Below are 19,314 nucleotides of genomic sequence, written 5' to 3' on the forward strand. Positions count from 1 at the left end.
ATGGGGGGTGCAGTCAGTGCTGCCGCTTCTTCCATCTTCGGTGGGGGAAGCTTCTGGAACTTCTTTCCCCTGCTCCAGCGTGGTCCTCCTCTCACAGGAGACAGTCCTCCACAAACTTTCTCTGACATGAGTCCCTCCCACAGGCTGCAGCCCTTCCCAAGCTGCTCCAGCTTAGGACACCCTCACATGCTGCAATCTTCCCAGCACCAAACTACAACAGCAGGGGCTGCTTCTTCCCACAGGATCCCAGCCTCCTTCAGGGATAGTCACCTGAGATGGTGTGGGGCTCCCCACAGTTCACAGGTGGGCATCTGCTCTACCATAGACCTCCATGGGTGGCAGGGGCGGTGGCCCCTGCTGTCTGACCGTGGGATACAGGTGGGTCTCAGCTCCGGTGCACCTCCCTTCCTGCCTTTCCTTCTCTATTCTTCCACTGACCTTGGTGTTCATCTAGATGTTGCAACTCCTTCTCACAGCTCCAACTCCTCCTCCCAGGTCCCTTCTTAAATACATTATTACAGGGGTGCAGCCACTGTAATTGGCTGGCCTCAGTGCAGAGGTGGGTCTGACTTGGAGCCAGGGGAGCTTTGAGAAGCTTCTCACAGGGGGCACTGCTGTAGCCCCCTACTCTGCTACCAAAAACTCCACCACTCACTCAAACCCAGGTCATGTTATTTTAATATTAGTTTATAGAGGCTGGGGGGAGAAATTCTATCCTAAGAGTCTACTTTTACAATGGACAGTACCTAAAGGCAAACTGTTTCCCAGATGTAGCAGACAAATGACAAACCAATAAATTTCAGATTGTATAATGACTATAAATCGCTAAAGTCTTTCTCTTCTTCCCCTTTCTCCCCTGACTCCCAGGTTTTTTTCTCCCTTTGTCTTCCTCTTATCTTTTTCAGCTGCATGTCATCATCTGGTTTTTCTTCTATACCCTTCCCAGTCTCTACGTTACTTCCCCCCTCCCAACAATTGTTAGATTTTTTTTTTCCTCTTTGACAGGTTTATTTTCCTTCCCAGATTTACTTTTCCAGAAAGCACTCTCATCTTCATTTCCCCTTATCATCTCTGGTTGACTGACTCCTGAAGCACATTGCTCCAAACAATATATCCTGCCCACAACACAACAGTTCTGCAATTGCCTCTCACAACCCTACATCTGAGTTCACACATTGTCCCTCTTGAACACTGGCTCCTGGAATGATCAAACAAGCGGTATATACTAGCTCATAAAACAAAACCGTAGAATTAAATAACATCCAAGTCCTCCTTTGCTACTTCTGTCACTATTACTTGCAACCTCTATTATTAGGGCATGCTTTAAGACAGATGCCTAAAATACTGCTAAATACAGCACTTGGTGGGGGGTTAAATGAAGGATACATTTCACTGTTGCCAAGGCAAAATACAAGTGCGCTGAATGAAAAGCGGCATGTGGATTTGGAACTGCAGCCACTAAAGGTTTACACCCCCCCTTACATGAGCCATGGCCTCTTTTCCGATGCCACCAAGACCTTGGCAAGGTGTTGAGGCTGTCTGGGGTCCCTCCTGCTCCTCCATCCCCTCCTGCTCCTCCGGCCTCTGAGCCGAGGGATGGTGCAACCCTCTGAGCTGAGGGATGGTGTTCACACATAGCAGCTTGTGATGATGCTTTTCTATCTTGGAATAGATTATTTCAGGATCAGCTGATTCTGAAATAATCCAATACGATACAGAAATATTGCAGCCAAAGCACAGCAAATATACACACATGCAGTTTCTAACAGCATTTAGTAGGATTTCCCTTAAAAGCAGACACTTGCTCGGACCACATGCACAACTGTACTGGGCAGAAGGCTGATCTGAAGATAGCTGCCTTTTGCGGTACCTCACAGATAGATGCTGCCAGGAAGATCTGGATGAACAACCCTGTAGTGCAGGGTATAGCACCGCCGGTGTTTCTGTACCACAGCTAATCTACAGTTGGGTATGCTCACACTATGCACAGACTAGAATGTGGTAGACATTTACTGACTGCAGTCATATCATCTTGTAATCTTACGACTGCAATGGTGAATTCAATTTTTAAGATGTGTTTTTCCTTATCAAATATTAATCTTGGAAGTATTCATTTAAATGATGAGAGGATTTTAATAACTACTCGTCTCCTTTATTTTCTCAGATACCCATTTTTCCATAGCTGATGCTTTTTTATACAAATCAAGATACACAAAGAACATCTTCAGATTCAAGGACTGTACTTACTTCCTCTTCTGTTTCTCAGGACTTTGGTAAACATGCTTCTTTTTTTTTTCCTCAGTCTAATTTGAATGGATATTGGGGTTCCTAGTGGCAAAAGATACACATTCTCAAGAGGAAACAGAAGAAGGATGAAACCTAATAGCTTTGAGTGAGGATTATATGGAAAGAGAGGCTGTAATCTTATTAAAGCATCAGAGACGGGATGGTAGAGAGTATAAAAAGAAAGTTCGGATGTTTTATTTGGTTTGTGTTTTGTTTTTTTTTTTATTATTATTATTTTGGGTTTTTTTGTTTGTTTGTTTGTTTTTGTTTTTGTTTTGTTTTGTTTTGTTTTTCACAAAATATCTTGCTTTTCCATTTAAAATATGACATAGACTAACCAAATCACATTTCACTCAGGTGTGTATGTAGGTCAGCAGTTTGCTCACCCTCTGACCACAGTTTTCCCATCCATTTTTCTATATGTGTTATTCATTTCTGTTAAACAGCTCCAGCTTTTTATATACAACCCATCCCTGGCTCTTTTCTCATTAGTTACATCCACATTATAGTAATATGTGCCCTAAAGATGCCAGAATTTCTAAGCGGTTTATAAAAAGACCCATTTCTAGAATTACCTTTTTATTTTTCACCCCTGCAACACTTGTTAGGCTGCCTTGTGTACCTACCAAAGAAAAAAAGTGCAAAGGAAATGTTTGTGACTTGTAAAGCTTCTGCTTTTTTTGTCTAGTGGCAACATAACCCTGCTAAGAATTATTTGTCTGCATCTCTACAAATAGTTATGGCATGAAGAGTTTTCTTTGGCTTCTGCTCCCAGTTATGTCCAAAAAACACTAATTTTGAGCCAATGAGATGCCAATTGTCCACTGTACTCTGAGACAAAACCAAAATGTCTTCATTAGCTTCAGCAGGCAGCAAACATCAAGTAGGAATCATCACCTATCAGGTGAACACTATTTAATTAATTTCATGCTATTTTGGCAGTTATTAAAAATTTTGAAAATATCTCCTGATAGAATGAAGAAATGCAACTTATGTACTGAGTTTGATTTAAAACAGTGGACAAATCACTGCATAGCTCCTGTGAATGTTGTACAAATACCAGTGTTACAAAACAAGCGTGAAGAACGGTTGTACGTACAGAACCTAACTCCATAGGAAAGAGGAGGGGCTGCTTATGCTCTTGGCTCGCTGTCTGGGCTGATTTTTTTCTTTTATTAAATGGAACAGTGGCTCAGGGCCTTGTTGTGACAATATTCAGCACCTGATAAGAGGCCTCATTCATGATCAAGTAAAGAATGACACACAGAGGTGAAGCCACGGGGACAAATGCAGTAAACAGGTGACAACACCCAAAAGAGAACCGGCCAGCCAGCTGGGAAAGCTGCACTGGCTCTTACAAACCTGCTATGGGCCTTCTAACACTGGAGATCTTCAGGATTTCATAGCTGAACTGCAAGTAGATGAGGAGTAACCAGAGCTGCTTCCTTGCTCTGAAACTGTGGAGGCATCTGGCAGTGTTGCTGTGACCGGTTTGCTATTACTGTAAAGGAATATAAGGATAGCAATGCCATCCAAGTCAGTCCATCTTTGGAGTTCCTTTCTCTGGTGGCTACCCAAAAGATGGTCCTGCCGCAGTCCACAGGCAAGCAGGAAAAATAACATTATGGTTATGGCACCGAAACTAATTCATTGTATCAGAGAAGGCACAACTGCTGCTTCTGCTGAAAACCCAACATCATGTCCCTTCAAGCTTCCCAGTGTGCTACAACTAATTTAATGCACCTCTGATCATCGGATGGGGAAGGACAGAGGTCATCACAGGATGAGGAGGCTGCCATGTCTTGAAGACAAAGAGCTTTTATTTGCAGTCCAGATGTGGTCAGTATTCAACTGAGTTACAAGAAATTCAGTCGTGACTAAAGCAAATTTTCAGCCCTAAGACATGTTCTCACAGTGGACATTTAACAAGAAGAAAGTTCTGTTAATATCAAAGTCTTCACTTCACTGGGGTTGCACATCTAGGAAAAGGATCCAAAAAAACCATATCTCAGTGCCCTTGTGTTTATTAGATAGGAAATCTGTTTAAATAGTGTCAACTGACTGAAGCAGAACAGTACAGTCCAGGAGAGACAATCAGGCATAGCTGCGTGTTGCCTGGTACTCTTCAAGCAATTTTTTTTTTTTTTATTTCCTTCCTTTTTTCAAGAAGTGAAAAGTAAGAGCTGGTGGAAACGTTCAAAGAACATTTATTGAAAGGCAGGGTTTTCCACAAGACATCAAATGTTTACTAACATCCAGCGTGACTCCTCCACTGCACTAATTTGTCAAATATTTATTAAAACTGGGATAGGCTTGCTTTATTATACACTGAAGCCAAGACTGACAAGGCTTCAATTACAGAGGCTGCATAGAGAGTGCGAGTACAAGCTGCAGGTGTGCCGCTTTGTCGTATATTGCTTTTGTGAGATTTGTAAGAGATTAATGAGACTGGTGAAAAAGCTAGTATTTAGAAAGATGGTGACTGAAGACAAAGCTGAATCTAATGCACTTGCAGCGGGAAACATGGTTCCACAGAGCCCAAACACAGGGCTGGGGGAAGGAATGGAAGGGAAGGTGAACAGGAAACGTATTGGCCCTGCAGAGTGGGGGGCGGAGGGGGAGAATTATAATAAGGAGACGAGGACAGTGTGATTTGATCTGTGGAGAGAGATAATAATTGCAAACACTTCTTGGTTTTGGACTGTCAAGGCCTTCTTGAAAGGAAGAGAAAAGGCAGCTGTGCCCTGCGTGTGAAGGAGACAAGTAGGGGGCAGTCAAAAATTTCCCTAAGCAGCAAGATGGAAGGAAAACCAAACTTTACTTTGCGCACAAAAGCCCTCGTTTTAGGCAAGGTTGAAAGTGTAGATTTGAAAAGAAAACAATTATTCTGGAATTAATTTATTTTCTACAGGCTTTGCATAGGGTTTTGCTGCTGAAGGGATTCTGACAGCAGGACTGACCAGGCGATGCCCAAGCAGAGCATGCTGTGCTGCACCTGCACGAGTCAGGCGTCTGCCATGGGAGGAGTATAAACCACACCGCCACGATACTGCTATGTTCCAGTCTAGCTGACGGGTTAAGAGAATATAATGGTACGTTCCTCTGTCCCCAAAGCCTAATATCCTGGAACACTGCGCATCCGTGGGACCTATTAGGAGCTGCACCTCCCACGTCCTGTCCACCAGCCAACACAGAGCCCATCTCTGCTACCACTGTTGTGTAGGAGGCAGCCCCCAGGGACCCTGTATTCCATCAGACAGAAGTGACAAAGGTTTCTGAAACCATAAAAACCAGTTGCAGTCAGGTAAGTAGAAAAACAAATAAGCAAGAAATTATTTTAAAAAGAAATAAAAAAAAAAAAAATCCTCACAACCAGCCTCTTTCTCCCCCCACAAACTGTGATGCCTGCGTTTAATAGTTACCAGTAACCAAAACAATCTACCCTTCGCTAGCATCCTGTAAACGAACTTAGAAAGTGGTGCTCTCTGCTAGGAGGAAATAGGTATTGCCTTTCCTGCCCCACCTCCAGCTCGCTTTTGCTAAAGTTTTTTCACTGCGGAGCTTCCACATCCCCACGCTGATGACTGACAGCAGCAGTCTGTTATGCATCTCGGTGCTACCAGTCGGCTTCGCCAGATAATAATTTCCAAATCTGTGTGTCTGCTTCGACTACAGTGCTTTGTACATTCAATTATTCTCCTAACTCTACCAAGAGTAACATGTTTCTAAATTAATATAAATTTACCAAAATGCAATTTTATAACTGATTCATGTTGCATCTGCGCTTCCTTCAAATTTAGTCTGAATAATTTTTTCTAATCTACTACTACATAAAACAAACTGAAGAACTTTGATAATATTTCCATACGCCTGTGGGCTCAAATGTAGCCATCTGTGCAACTTCAGGCTCTGCTTCTGAGCCAAGAATTGTTATTTACTTACATTTGTCCTTGGTCCTCTCTGGAGGAACATATTTGTGAAAGTGCTTTTGAGTACTTTCCTGTGTCTGTGAGACTCTCTCCATCTGTGTGAACAGTTATCGTAGATAGCAGTCGGGAGGGCTTTTGAAGAAGGCACACTTGGAAACACCTGCTTTTTAAGTTACACGATCAAGTAACTTTATGCCTTTTTTTTTTTTTTTTTTTAATACTGCAAAGTTTCATATTTGGCTTGAGTTTCCTTTACTTCGTTTCATAGCTTTAATATGAACCTTTCTCTTTCACCTCCTATGACTGATCTCTAATTCTGGCAATTCCCCTTTTCCATGTGGAGTATGTCAGATCTAACATGCTCACACACAGATCACCAACAAAACTACTGTAGCTTTGTATCCAGAAAATTAAAGCAACTTCCAATTGCTCCTCCTGATGCATTTTGATTGTCTTCATCAAACTCTAAGGTTAATTTTATTAACATCTCAGGATTTCCATGTACTCTCTGAAGAGTTACCCTTTGAAAATTTTGGACCATCTTGCACACTTCGGTTTCCTGCATTTCGATCCTTCAGTACTTTCTGCAGTGGGAAGCAAGATCTGACAACTAATCTACCTGTTATGGAGTGGCCTGCCAACGGCACTGAAATTAAGGGGAGACACAGAAGTATTTTCTAGATTTTACTCTTTGCAATACATTTTATGAACTGACAGCACATATATATGTATTGCTAAGGGAGGTGGAGGTTTGGACAGCAAAGTGAGGGTACATTAAAATTTTTGGCACCAGGTGAAGTAGGAGCAGCATTTTCAGGCCATATAAATAGTGCTGTATTGAAATCAGAAGCAATTAGTTTAAACTGTAGATGTTTAAATGTCTTTTGGCCAGGGTGAGTGGATGATGTTGTTTATACCTGCAACAGAAATCTTCAGAAAGGCATAAATCTTGCAAGAAAGTCTAAATATAGGTGCAGAATACCTGATGGTAATGACTAAAGGTGCTGATTACTTGAAAACCTTATATACTTCACTAGCTAGCTCCACTTCAAACCCAGTCTGGGGTCAATCCTATCTAATCCTGTTTGTTCCCAAACAGCAGCTGCTGCAAACAATTTTGGGCTTATATTTGCAGATTCTGATCTTATCAATGTGAGTTTGTCTGGGTGACAGAACAGAGCACAACTTTCCTTTTCTCCGGGTATCTGAGAAGAGATTGTATATTTATTTTAAAGTGTTTGTTCCTACTGGTCTTAAATACATCAGCCCCGAATCCTATTCAGGTGTGTCCAGTGGGACTTTTAATTCTGAGCCCCAACACCTATTTATGGAGGGCGGTGTGAGGCTGGGGCAGCCGCTGCAGCGGAGAGTCTCCACGGGGCCAGTTGAAGTGCAGGCTTATTATCTTTATTGAGGTTTAGAGCAGAAAGAATAGTTTTAGTGTTGCAGTGAGGCGGTGGAAGGTTTGTATCATTTACAAGAAAATAATTCTTCTTTCACCTTCCTCATGAATTGAAATCTTGGCTCTGCTTCTAAGCTGAATCTTATTGCTGCATCTCTTCATGCAAAAGCTCAGCTGATTAACAGGCTGACTTATTTAGATGGCCTGGAGAGTAGAAACCCAGCACATTATTGGCATATTCCTCATTAAACAACAGCCAACAGGGGTTTTCTGGGCAGCAGCTACAGTTTGAAGTCCAGTAGTCCCCAGTTTCCCTGATACACGAGTAAACTTTTTTCCCTTGTATTTCTGTCTATTGTCTGCTGTGCCCAGATCCTTACCAAGGACCTGAAAGTACCAAAGGTGATGGTTCTTTAGCATCCTCAATTAACATGACTTTGCTTTTCATTTGTGTGCATCAAATCATTCGTATTTCTCCATGTCAGCGATATTTCAGTCCATGAAGAACTTTACAGCTCAACTTTAACTGGGAAGTTAGGAGAAGTGAGCGTTCATCAGGAGCTTTCATATTAAACTATCTAATCAAAAACTCTGCGATAGAGATGAGCCAGTCAGTGAACCCTTTTTGCCAGGAAGAAAGCTTCTCTAGTCCAAGACAGAATTTCTGATTTAAGACGAGACAGAATCAGGTTTTAGTTCTTCTTGCTCCTGCTTCAGAAAAAGGATTTAAACCTCAATTTGCTCCATTCCAGGTGAAATGGACCCACTGAACAGTTACCTGATAGCAGACTTTACAGCCTCTCTGGTCTGGGGTTTTATCAATGCCTATAAACTATTCTTAATGGGAAAACCAGGAAAAACTGATTATAAATCCCTAGAGAAATGATTACTGCACTTCAGTGGGATGAAAGAAAGCTACTCGTGTCCCAGTCTTACATCCAAAGCAAGTATCTTGACCAGATTTTTTTTTTTTTTACCCTTTTCCACTTTAAAACTTACTCTATGTGGCCTTGTAAAATACATCAAATTGGTTAAGATGAGGTAAATTCAAGCCAATTTCAACTTGGATGGCACACATGCCTGAGTTTTCCTGGTAGATACCTTGTATAGGATTTGATATTTTATACCTGAGCTCTTGACTGCTTACCAATGACAACTCATGAACTGCTAGAGAACAACAAATTGAAACTCTCTTCGGCTAGTCCAGCAGCTTAATGAATTGCTATTATATTTCATCTATTATTTGATTTCCCCCATTTTACAGTGTTAGGTTTTTGGATAAAATGATTCCTATGTTCTGACCATCAAGGCGACACCTTAAGTGGTACCTGACAGAGGGGTTTCAAGTACAATCATTCCTCCTCCTGAGCCAACATCACTGCTGGCCAGTGGAAAAAAAAAAAAAACAAACAAAACAAACAAACAAAAAAAAACACAACAAAAAACAACCTAACAAACAGCATATCCTCTTGGCCTCTGTGACAAGTAACACTCAAACTTTAATGACTGCATCCATTACATGATTCATAACTCCCATCAGCCCTGAAATTTCCAGCAGTCTGGCTGAAAAACTAGCATTCACCTTTGCTGTTACCTCGCTCCTTCCATCTTATGTAATGATTTGGCAGTGCTTATGTTTAACTTAAGGTCTAAACTCATTTTTTCCATCCCCACCTAGGACCTGGACAAATGGCCTTTGCATCAGGATATTACTGTACTGGGACTGTGAATTTCCTGCATCAGAATAATGAGAACAGTTCAATTTGCACTGAACATGTCATAGTGATTTTGCAGAGAACACTTCACAAGCCAACTAGCATTTAAACATCATTTTTAAAAGAAAGTTAAATGAAAGGAACATTTTCATAGGTACATAAATACTGAATTAACAGAAAAACAAGATAAACAACAATATTGTCAGTGTTCACTCTAGTATGACCAGCTGCAAATAATTTCTCAAAACAGGATGAAGGTTCAGGTGAGAGAAAGATTAGATTGTAATATAATGTGAAACTGGTTAATAAACTTTTCTCACATCCCAGCAGATGAATGGCAAAACTCTACCCATATTTCATATCTGTATTCCTCAAGGTAGCTGGAGGAACAAGCTGCAAATAGAGATTCACATATAATTTTTAAAAGCTATGACTGCATGACATATTTAATTTTTCTCCTTGCTGTGAAGATAATCCCATGCAGGCAGTAAGCCTAGTTTGTTTCACCATCCTAACGTCCAGTGAGAGGAGATGGATTTTTTTTTTGTTTTCTAATTGAACACATTTATATTGGTAGCTGGTACCCATTTTCTGTAAGTTTACCTGCAAGCTGACACTAAAAAGCTGTGCAAAAGCAGAATTTTATCAAAATGTATCATTTCAAGCTCTGAGTTCCAAAGAAGCCCAGAACATAAAGACACCCAGATCATAAGTTTAAGGATGAAACACACTTGCCGCCTGACAACTCAAGAGCCAAGATATCTGAAGGTAAAAATACAAAACAAAAATACAAATCACATAACATTTTTTTCTTTGAGTAAGTAGCATAAAATTGTTATTAACTTGAAAAAATGAACTACTTGGTAGAAAGCGCAGATATATTATAAAGCTTAAACACTCACTGATTGTATTTATCCTCCCCAAATAAGGAAAATAATTTTCCTTATAAACATGTTAAGTAAAGAATAAATCATTTTTTGAGACCACTGCTTGATTTGCATGTCTACTAAATCTCCAAGGTAAAACTGTTTAACCAAAAATTGATGTAGAAAACTTTCTGAAGGTGTGAAACTGTGAAGATGATACAAACATCAGTCTCACAACTGAGGTCATCACATCAAGCAGAGTCCAAAACCCAGATGGCTCCTTCAACCCTGGCATGCTGTAAAAAGCCAGTATGGAGCAGCAAAAGGACTGTTAAAACAGATGCACATGCCCACACAAAGGTTAACCCACATCAGGCCCTTCAGAATTAATCTAATTTGCTTGGAACTCTATTCTGAAATCTGTAATAACTAATTGGCAATCTGCACAGCACTGCCACAAGACATTTTCGTTTGGAAAAAAATAAACCAAACTCCTACTTCTTCAAGAATATAGTTTTAGTTGCCTACTATGTCAATACAAGATTAAAAAACAAAAAAAAAAAACAAAAAAAAAAAAAAAAAAAAAAAAAAAAACAAACAAAGTTAAGGTTTCATATGGCATTCTGCTTTGTATTACTGCAGATTGTCAGGTTGTGCCACTTTAGCAACTATACTTAAACACAATGCTTGAAATGACTGTTGCACAAATCAGGCTGCAACACCTACAAAATCTGAGTAGGATAAAGGACCAGTGCCACTGCTTGCTTCCTTCCCTCAAAAGAATAAGGTAGATGCTGTGTTAGAAACTGCATTGACACCGAGGCAAATCTGCAGTTTTCTGAGGTGCTTTTTTCCTCAATCTTGCAAACAAAGAATTCCACAGAATTATGTTTAACAGTGAGAGAACGTTTAAAATTCCTGTTTTCAAAAGCAAAGCACAGAAATACCTTTTGTTAAGACCAAGATATTAAAAAAATCAGATACACAATTTCCTAACCTAATGATTTCTTTCACGTCAAAATCTAATCATGTTGCTGAATCTCTCACGTTTTTGGGGAATTCCCAATTATGTTTAAGGCAGTAGACTCAGTCACTACGAATCCTCTATCTGCCCTTTCCCAATTTCCACCAGGACTGTTGGCAGAGAACTGAAAGGGAATTTGAAGCACATCTAATTGAGAACAAACAGAAAAAAGTACAAGACTAACAAAAATACGTCATTTAAGACATGATAGTAATGTAATTACTGGGGACAAAAGGGAACAATGGAAACTAACAAGATACAAACCAACCATTTGTTGTTTGGTGTTCTTTTCTTAATGTGTACTTACATCTACATGGTGCTGCCTGAGATGTTTATGCAGGTAAAGAAATATTTAGTTCACAGGCAACTAAACTGCAATTACATACAGAAGTATCATGCAAAGTTGCCTTGGATAGAGACCAAAAACCAAGTTTGAAGTCACTGCTGTCACTTCTGCCATGTGTAATGAACATAACAATGTGGATCTCAGGATCACATCCCACTTCATAGCACAGATGCCTTGGCTGGATTAACTCTAAATAGATTATGCACAAATCTATCAAAATTATCAAAATCAAGAAGAAACAGTAGAACAAACTTTTTAAAAAAAAAAGTCATGGGCTCAAACCAGAATTAAACTCACTTCGAGGTTTTAAGAACTAATTATATGTTTGTGACCAGTTGGCTATTAAAAAAGACAATTACAAGACAGAAAACATAGTATGTATAGATCTGTGCTTCTATCTTTTCTACAGTTATTGAAGTCATTCTTCAAGAAGAACTATTAAGATCTTAAAAATATTCTGATGATATAGTCTGTCGGGCTTCAGTTTCTATAACAAAATTACTCCTTCTGTAAAAGATGTCCAGTGAAGAGCAATTTATTATAAATGTTTTAATGTACTGGTATAGCAACGAAAAAATTAATGCAGTTGCTATTATTTATTTGTATTTCAAAGGCCTCAAAGTTGTCATTCAGAAGAAGCTAAAGTAGAAAGTAAGAGATGGAGGCATGGCACAGAAGCAGCTCGAATGGCACAAGGTCCCATCTTGCCTGTGAAACACATGTGGGGATTCATAGAGGAGGAAATGGACACGTTTCCCAGTGAACAAATCAGCAAATACAACAAAGATATTTTAGTTAAAATCAGAGAAGACTGAAGGTTTTAACGAACATAGATGAAGGGGCAACATGACAGCAAATTTAATTGTAAAATGAATAAGCAGCAAAGATTTTCTAAATTCAGATAAAGATTCACAGGCACCTTTAAAAGGTTCCAAATTATGTGCCATCTTTAGATAAAGGCCTGTAGATCATTAAGGCCAGGTCTGAAAAAAACTCCAATGTATCTACAAGAAGCTTAAAAACCAACCAACTAACATTTCTTTCTCCCTCACAGCACAACAGTAGAAACAGAACAGAGATGACAGCACGTTAAGTCTCAAAAGTCACAGCTCACCTTACTTAACACCGACTCCCCTCCTAAACTATGCAGAAAAATTTACACTTCCCAAGAAAAACTGTGAATTAAGGATCTGGAAAAGCACACATGAAAAGTAAGGGAACTGAGACTAGAAGACAAAGGCAGTAACACATGGAAAAGATGACAGCAAACTTTTAACCATCCCTTTTCATACTCGAAGGAGAAGCAGAACCTGAAAGATGTCAAATTCAGAAGGCTTTATCAGATCTTTTTCAGATATCAGTTAGCTTGCAAGTTTGGTTCTAAAAAGATTTCCTCAACTTATTTCTCTTTAGCATATATAATCAATGGTGATATTCAATACAAAAGTATTTAAAAATAAGTAACATAGGCAGTAACTCTTCATGCTTTTGGCCTCACAGTAAGCATGTGCTGCTGGATATCAGAAATAAATATCCTTTACAGACACACTAATTGAGCATATACAGGTTTTTTTCTGTCCTTCGAAGCATGCGACTCCAATCTACATAGGGCACTGTGAAAGGTAAACTACCCGTCCCAGTTCTGCCATTCTGAATGTGCTGAAATTGCACATATTGCATGTAATCCTCCAAAAGAACCTATTCCCCTTGCCAAATAATTTCACACCATTCTTCTTTTAATCCTCTGCTCTGGATTTTAACAGGATTTATTGTTGAGACTATCTATACCGTTAATTGCCAAAGCTTAGATGAAGAGATTTTTTTTTATATCTGTAGTTCATCTAAGACCAGCACCATCCCACACAATTTCTTCCAACTATACTAACACTAAAGTTTAGCAAATGATGGTTTTCTTTGCCAAAACCTCAGATCTAATTTTATTCTTTTCCAGAAGAATCAATTTATTATTTCAGAAACAGACTGCAAGTCTTTAAAGTAGTTTTGAAATTTAATCTGACCATACTGTCCCTGTTTCAAACAGCAGAAGCTCTACCAGTGTTGAGCTATTTTATGTGTCTTAATAACAATGGCATTCACCTTCACAGATGTTTCAATAAAAAATCTGTAATGCTTCCTTATTGTCAAATGATCTGTTTTTTCCAAGGAAATTTCTAACACTTTCCCCACACCCTCTTAACAACTACTTCTGGCCTCTTCACAGTCTTACCGACAAGGTAGTAGTTCTAGTACTACTTGAATACAAAACTAGTACTTGCAGGTTTCTGTCATTCCAAATTCTCTCTGTTGTGTCCACTTCCCATCTCAGAAACTTTTCTCAAGTGACTGTGTCACTTGTGCTTGCAAACTAGAAGAGCGCATTATTTCTAGTTGTTCCTTATAGTCTTACAGAGTATTCTGTCAAAGCAAGAAATAAGCTAGCTTGCTAAATTCCTAGTTCTAATTATTAACCAAATGAAAGAAATATCAGTCTGCAACTAAGAAAAGGATGAAAATGTCAGATATACTAGTTGCAATAACAAAGTTGCTACAGTTAAACAATTAAACAGAGTTCATTTTTTCTTATTTAATAAATAATACAAAAAAGTGAACCGTTTTGTTTTGGTTTTGGTTTTTTTGTTGTTGTTTTTTTTTTACATTATTGGAAAAAACAGTTTCTTATCTAACTCCAGCAATAATACAAGCAATAATGAAACCGATTTAGTTTTTGGGTGGACATTCCATATCCCGTTTAAGTGGAGTCCAGTGTGCATAGCCTCACAACTACTGATGACTTTTCCACTCCTGGGGTTGGTCTTCTTTTGTGTTGTTCTGGTTCCACAGATGACCTCACTGTTCATTCACAAAAAAACAAAACAAAACAAAAAAAAATATTTCTTGGTTAACATTGAAAAAAACCCAGAAAAAAGTGGCAAGTTTCAACACCTGATCAAATTATAACTATTTCTATATCATCATACATATGTTCAATTATGTTTGTCACATTAACAGTAACATGGCATTTTATCTTTAGCCTTGTAGAAAAAAAACCCAATAGTATATGCACATACACACACAGAGTACACTTGACAAAAACACTTTTATGTGGTTTACATTTCACTTTTATTTAATCCTCAAAACTGCCCATATTGCAGGGTTTTTCTTGATGAAATATGGAACTGAGCAATTAATTCTACAAAATTATGGTAAAAACTTGCTCATTTTTCTATCTTATTGCTAAGAAACTTTACAGGTGCACAGTTTGTAAAAATAACCCTTTTAAGACTGAATGTATACACATGCTACAGGATTTAAAAAAAAAAAAAAAAAGACATTAGCATAGCACCTCCAGATGGGGCAAATGCAGTGCTGAACACAGACAGAATGTTTACAAAGTTAGAACTGCTCATTTATTTTACAGCTTCTAAAAGGAAGAAATTGTTCAGTCCTAAAAGGGTTAAATAGAAACCCTAACATACTTCTTTTTCTAACAAAGCTGCCACTCAATCCCACAGTACAGTGCTTGAAAACAAAGTCAAAAGTCTGGCACAGGAAACTACACATTTGTTCAGTACTCATAAACACAGCTGCTTTTGAAAGAAAGTAAAGAATATGGTTAATAATTGAAGAACATCTTAGTTTCAAGACAGACACCTCCATGGAGTCATTTAATCTACAAGTGGGTAGCTTACTTCCAATAGACAATTTGTTTCACTTGGCATTAATATTTTGTATATGGGAAATTCACTGATTTATGTCTTGAGTTCATGTCTTTTCAGGTAACCATTCTGATCTTACAAGTCTATGCAATGAAAAGAAGTACAGAATACCATTATTAACACAGTCGTGGGATGCCCCCAGGGCAAATAATTAGGAAAAACATCAGCAGCAGATTATTAAAGACTACGCTAGTGTTGAATTCTGAAATGCAGTTCCAAACAAAAGAAAACAAGAAAAGGCATAGCTAAATTTGAGCACTTAATTTGCTTTTTCTTCCTATAGTTGGAGCTATAACAACATTCTGAACACAGACTCAATTTCTATGTATATAGAATTAACAGCAGACTTAACAGCTAGACTTGAACAGTTATAATAGTTTCATACTGAAACATTCTAAAAGCAGTTTTATCAAAATCTTGAGATATTGTTAATATAATGAAAATTGATTAACAGCTCACAAGGCCAATAAATGTAACAATATTACCTCACAGGAAAAAGTTCAGGAAGATAATCTATCTGAACAACTGGACATCTTAACAACAGTAAGGACCTGGAAGACCATTTCTGTACTACAAAATAACTACCGGAAACAACGGAGCCACAAGCCCAAGGGAAAAATGGGGTTTAAAATGGTCTTGTAAGCAGAACATAATAGTCTCTTTTTTTTCACCCACTTGGCTGTAGTGTGTAGAACAGCAGAAATTAGGCTAAGTCATTAGGTTCTTTACAAGTCAAGGAACATTACATCTACTGGGCAAAATTACTGCAAGTAAAGAAACTGAATATAAGAAGTATTGCATTTATATGTAAAACTTTTAAAATGAGTACAAAAGCACATGTCAAGTTCTGAAAAGCTATTTTAAATAGTCTTTGAAGGTTAAAAGGCTTGTTATGGTTTGCCTACTGTGTGTATATCATGGTTTGTTCTTGAATACCCTCTAAATCTGATAGATATATAGATATATCTATATCTATATCTATATATCTATCTCACTTATTTTAATTCTCAGTCTAATTATTGATGAAAATTTGTGGCTTTTGAACTAAGCCATACCGCAAGATATTTATGTGCTTCTAACAAAAACACCGTGAAATGATTCCTGCCACAACACAATTAAAACAAAATCTTATAGCACATACAAAGGTAAACAGATTTGCAAGTAAATGCCAGTAAACAGTTTAAAACAGAGATAAGGCCACAATGAATTCTGCCCTTGGTCACTGAAACAGATGAGGTGAGGCAGTATTCACTAGTGCTAACAACTAGCATTGTGACTATGTCATGGGAACAAGTTTTGTAACAGAGAAGAGCAAATATGAAGGCCTGTGGTAAAATACAAGCACGTTTTAGAAGGACAGTGGCACTGATTTTACTATTAGCTAAATATGCTTCATAACCGATTTCTTCCTTTAACCACATTGTTTTCACACATACAACAGAGCACTAAAGCAAACAAGTAAAATGGAGCGTCAGAGTTCACAAATACGGTGCAGAGACAATGCTTTAAAATGGTGGTGGGCATCGAAACGGGAGTAAGTGGTCAGAAACAAAAACCCTATGAAAATGGTCAACAGGAAAGCTTGTAAGCAATGCCTACAGGGCAAAGCCACAGGTTCCGATTTACACAGCAGTTGTGACTCTTGCTTCAGGGTACAGAAAAGGCTGAACATACCATAACATTTGTATTTTGGCTTTTGAAGAGGAAGATCACACTGTCAGAACTTGTCCTATGAGTCTATACCTAGTTCGGAGACTACAAATGACCTACTGGGGTATACTTTCAAATACAAATGAAGCAGGCAGGTCTGCAAGGAGGGACAAAACATGGCAAAGTCAAAATGAAAAACAAATGCAACAACCAACAAAGTCAAAGTGCAAATGAGCCTTGCATTTATGATGGAGAGAAGACTTGAACGTTGCACAAGCTGTTGGCAGGGAAAGAGAAACCCACAGGAAATAAGGATGAGAGGAGTTGACATCTTCATAGTGCTTTTACAATTTTCTATTTGAACATTTCTAAGTAATAAAATTTACTTCTAGTTATTATGGTATGATCACTTCACAATGAAAGCACGTTCTCAATACAAGTGTTACACCAAAGTCTGGCCTAATTTACTGAACAGTATGAAGAAAAACATGCTGCTTGTGATTCTCAAGTGATGAAGGGCATCACCTACCAATCCCATTTGTAGCACATACTTCTCATGGTATTTTAGTTACACGCCAACAAGACAGAAGACATGCTGCCAAATGAATTATTGGGAACATTCCACTTTCGAAATAAAACATTTAACTTACACTTAATACAAATTATGTACAAGATTAGAAAAACCTGAACAGATCCTGAAACATTTTCAGATGTAGTATGACTGAGCAAGGAAGAGGGGGAGTAACCCAGTAACAACCCTTCAAAAACACCAACATATGCCTGTGACATGAACAATCATTAATATGACTGCTTGAGATGCCACTTTAAAAAAAACTCATGTAATGTTAGAACCTCATGAATTATCACTATAAATACATATTTAAAAAAGGAAAACAGAAATAACTATTAACAATGACTGAAAACAGAGCACTAAAGTTAACATACATTGCATGTATTGCAGGCAAGGCAGAGGCATTTTTTAAAGCTTTTGCACAGACTTCATATAATCTTAAAAAAAATATGCTGGCCTTTACAAGGTTCTACTTGCTGAAATAAAAACAATTTCAGTTCATAAAAAGTCACAAGACTTCAGTTTAAAAAAAGGAACAGTTCCAGCCACAGACCAAAAATATATATATTTTTTTAAAACTGGAAGAGTATGGTAATTAGATTATACAAGCATGGTCAGGCTTGGAACCTGAATATACTTCAGAGCAAAAGCTCAGAGGAAAAAAAAATATAAACTATTTGGTAACAAAAGTGTACTATATGTTGTGATACAAAAAAGGTATGGTGAAAATGTACCTTTTATACTAAAGCTTATACAAGTTCCTTGGTCCATAAAAACTATGTTGTGTTCATGTTTCCTAGTTTGCTCAACATATATCCCAGCCACATTTTTTGTTTCTTGCCCATTAAAAAAAACAGCTGAAAAATAGATTTTCAATAAAGTTCTTATGTTTCGGATGTTTGGTTTTTTTTGTATTTTTTTTTTTGTATTTTTTTTTATTGTGGCTTCTATATTTAAGATCAGCACTTGCAGGTAACAAGGTTCAAATAACATCACCTAAAATGGAAAGGTGTTTTCCCATGAAACCACAAAAATTGTTCAGTTCTCTTGAATGTAGCACGTAAAAGTCAGTTCAAGTCCAGACAAACAACAGTAGTTAGGAAACTACAGTTGCTGTAGATGATGTGACATTGGTTGGATTTGTGCTGACGTTTGTGTAACTTCCCTCGCTGTTTGTATTTGTTTCGCTGGAAGCCATGAGGCTTGAGTTGGCTCTGAGGATTGCTCCAGCAGCACTGCAGTGTGGTCTTGGCCCTGGTTCCGGTGTGTATGTAAAGGTAAGGCTGGTGGAGTAAATTATGCCATCGTTACGGACCAAAGTTACTGGAACCTGGACTGGCTGACGGACCCACCTCCAACCCTCTCGAAATGCAGAAATGTCTGGAACAACACATAGCATGCTCTCTGCGCATCTGAAAAATAGGAGAGTCAACTTACTCTTAAAGAACGGAATAGAACGGAACAGTTCGGTTCGAAGGGACCAACAACGCTCACCTAGTCCAACTGCCTGACCACTGGAGGCTGACCAAGCTTAAAGCCTGTTGTTAAGGGCATTGGCCAAATGCCTCTTAAACACTGACAGGCTTGGGGCATTGACCACCTCTCTAGGGAGCCTGTGCCCGTGTTTGACCACCCTCTCGGTAAAGAAATGCTTCCTGATGGCCAGTCTGAACCTCCCCTGGCGCAGCTTTGAGCCATTCCCACACGTCCTGTCACTGAATCCCAGGGAGAAGAGCTCAGCACCTCCCTCTCCACGTCCCCTCCCCAGGAAGCTGTGGAGAGCAAGGAGGTCGCCCCTCAGCCTCCTCC

General features: G+C 38.6%; 1 protein-coding gene across 3 annotated transcripts in view; it reads right to left on the bottom strand.

Moving 5' to 3' along the window:
• Positions 1-14,170: 14,170 nt before the first annotated feature.
• RBPJ (recombination signal binding protein for immunoglobulin kappa J region) overlaps positions 14,171-19,314 on the bottom strand; it is a 60,961-nt gene continuing 55,817 nt past the window's right edge. For 2 of the 3 annotated variants that reach the window (XM_042807940.1, XM_032984484.2), the window contains exon 11: positions 14,670-18,917. In XM_042807940.1, the coding sequence (XP_042663874.1) occupies positions 18,602-18,917 (316 nt within the window). In that variant the 3' untranslated portion in view covers positions 14,670-18,601. Of the gene's footprint in view, positions 14,419-14,669; positions 18,918-19,314 lie in introns of those variants that run through there. The other variant, XM_042807941.1, reaches the window with a different exon arrangement.

This window comes from Tyto alba, unplaced genomic scaffold (assembly GCF_018691265.1).
Source record: "Tyto alba isolate M040663 unplaced genomic scaffold, T.alba_DEE_v4.0 Super-Scaffold_6, whole genome shotgun sequence".
Classification (NCBI taxonomy): Eukaryota; Metazoa; Chordata; class Aves; order Strigiformes; family Tytonidae; genus Tyto; species Tyto alba.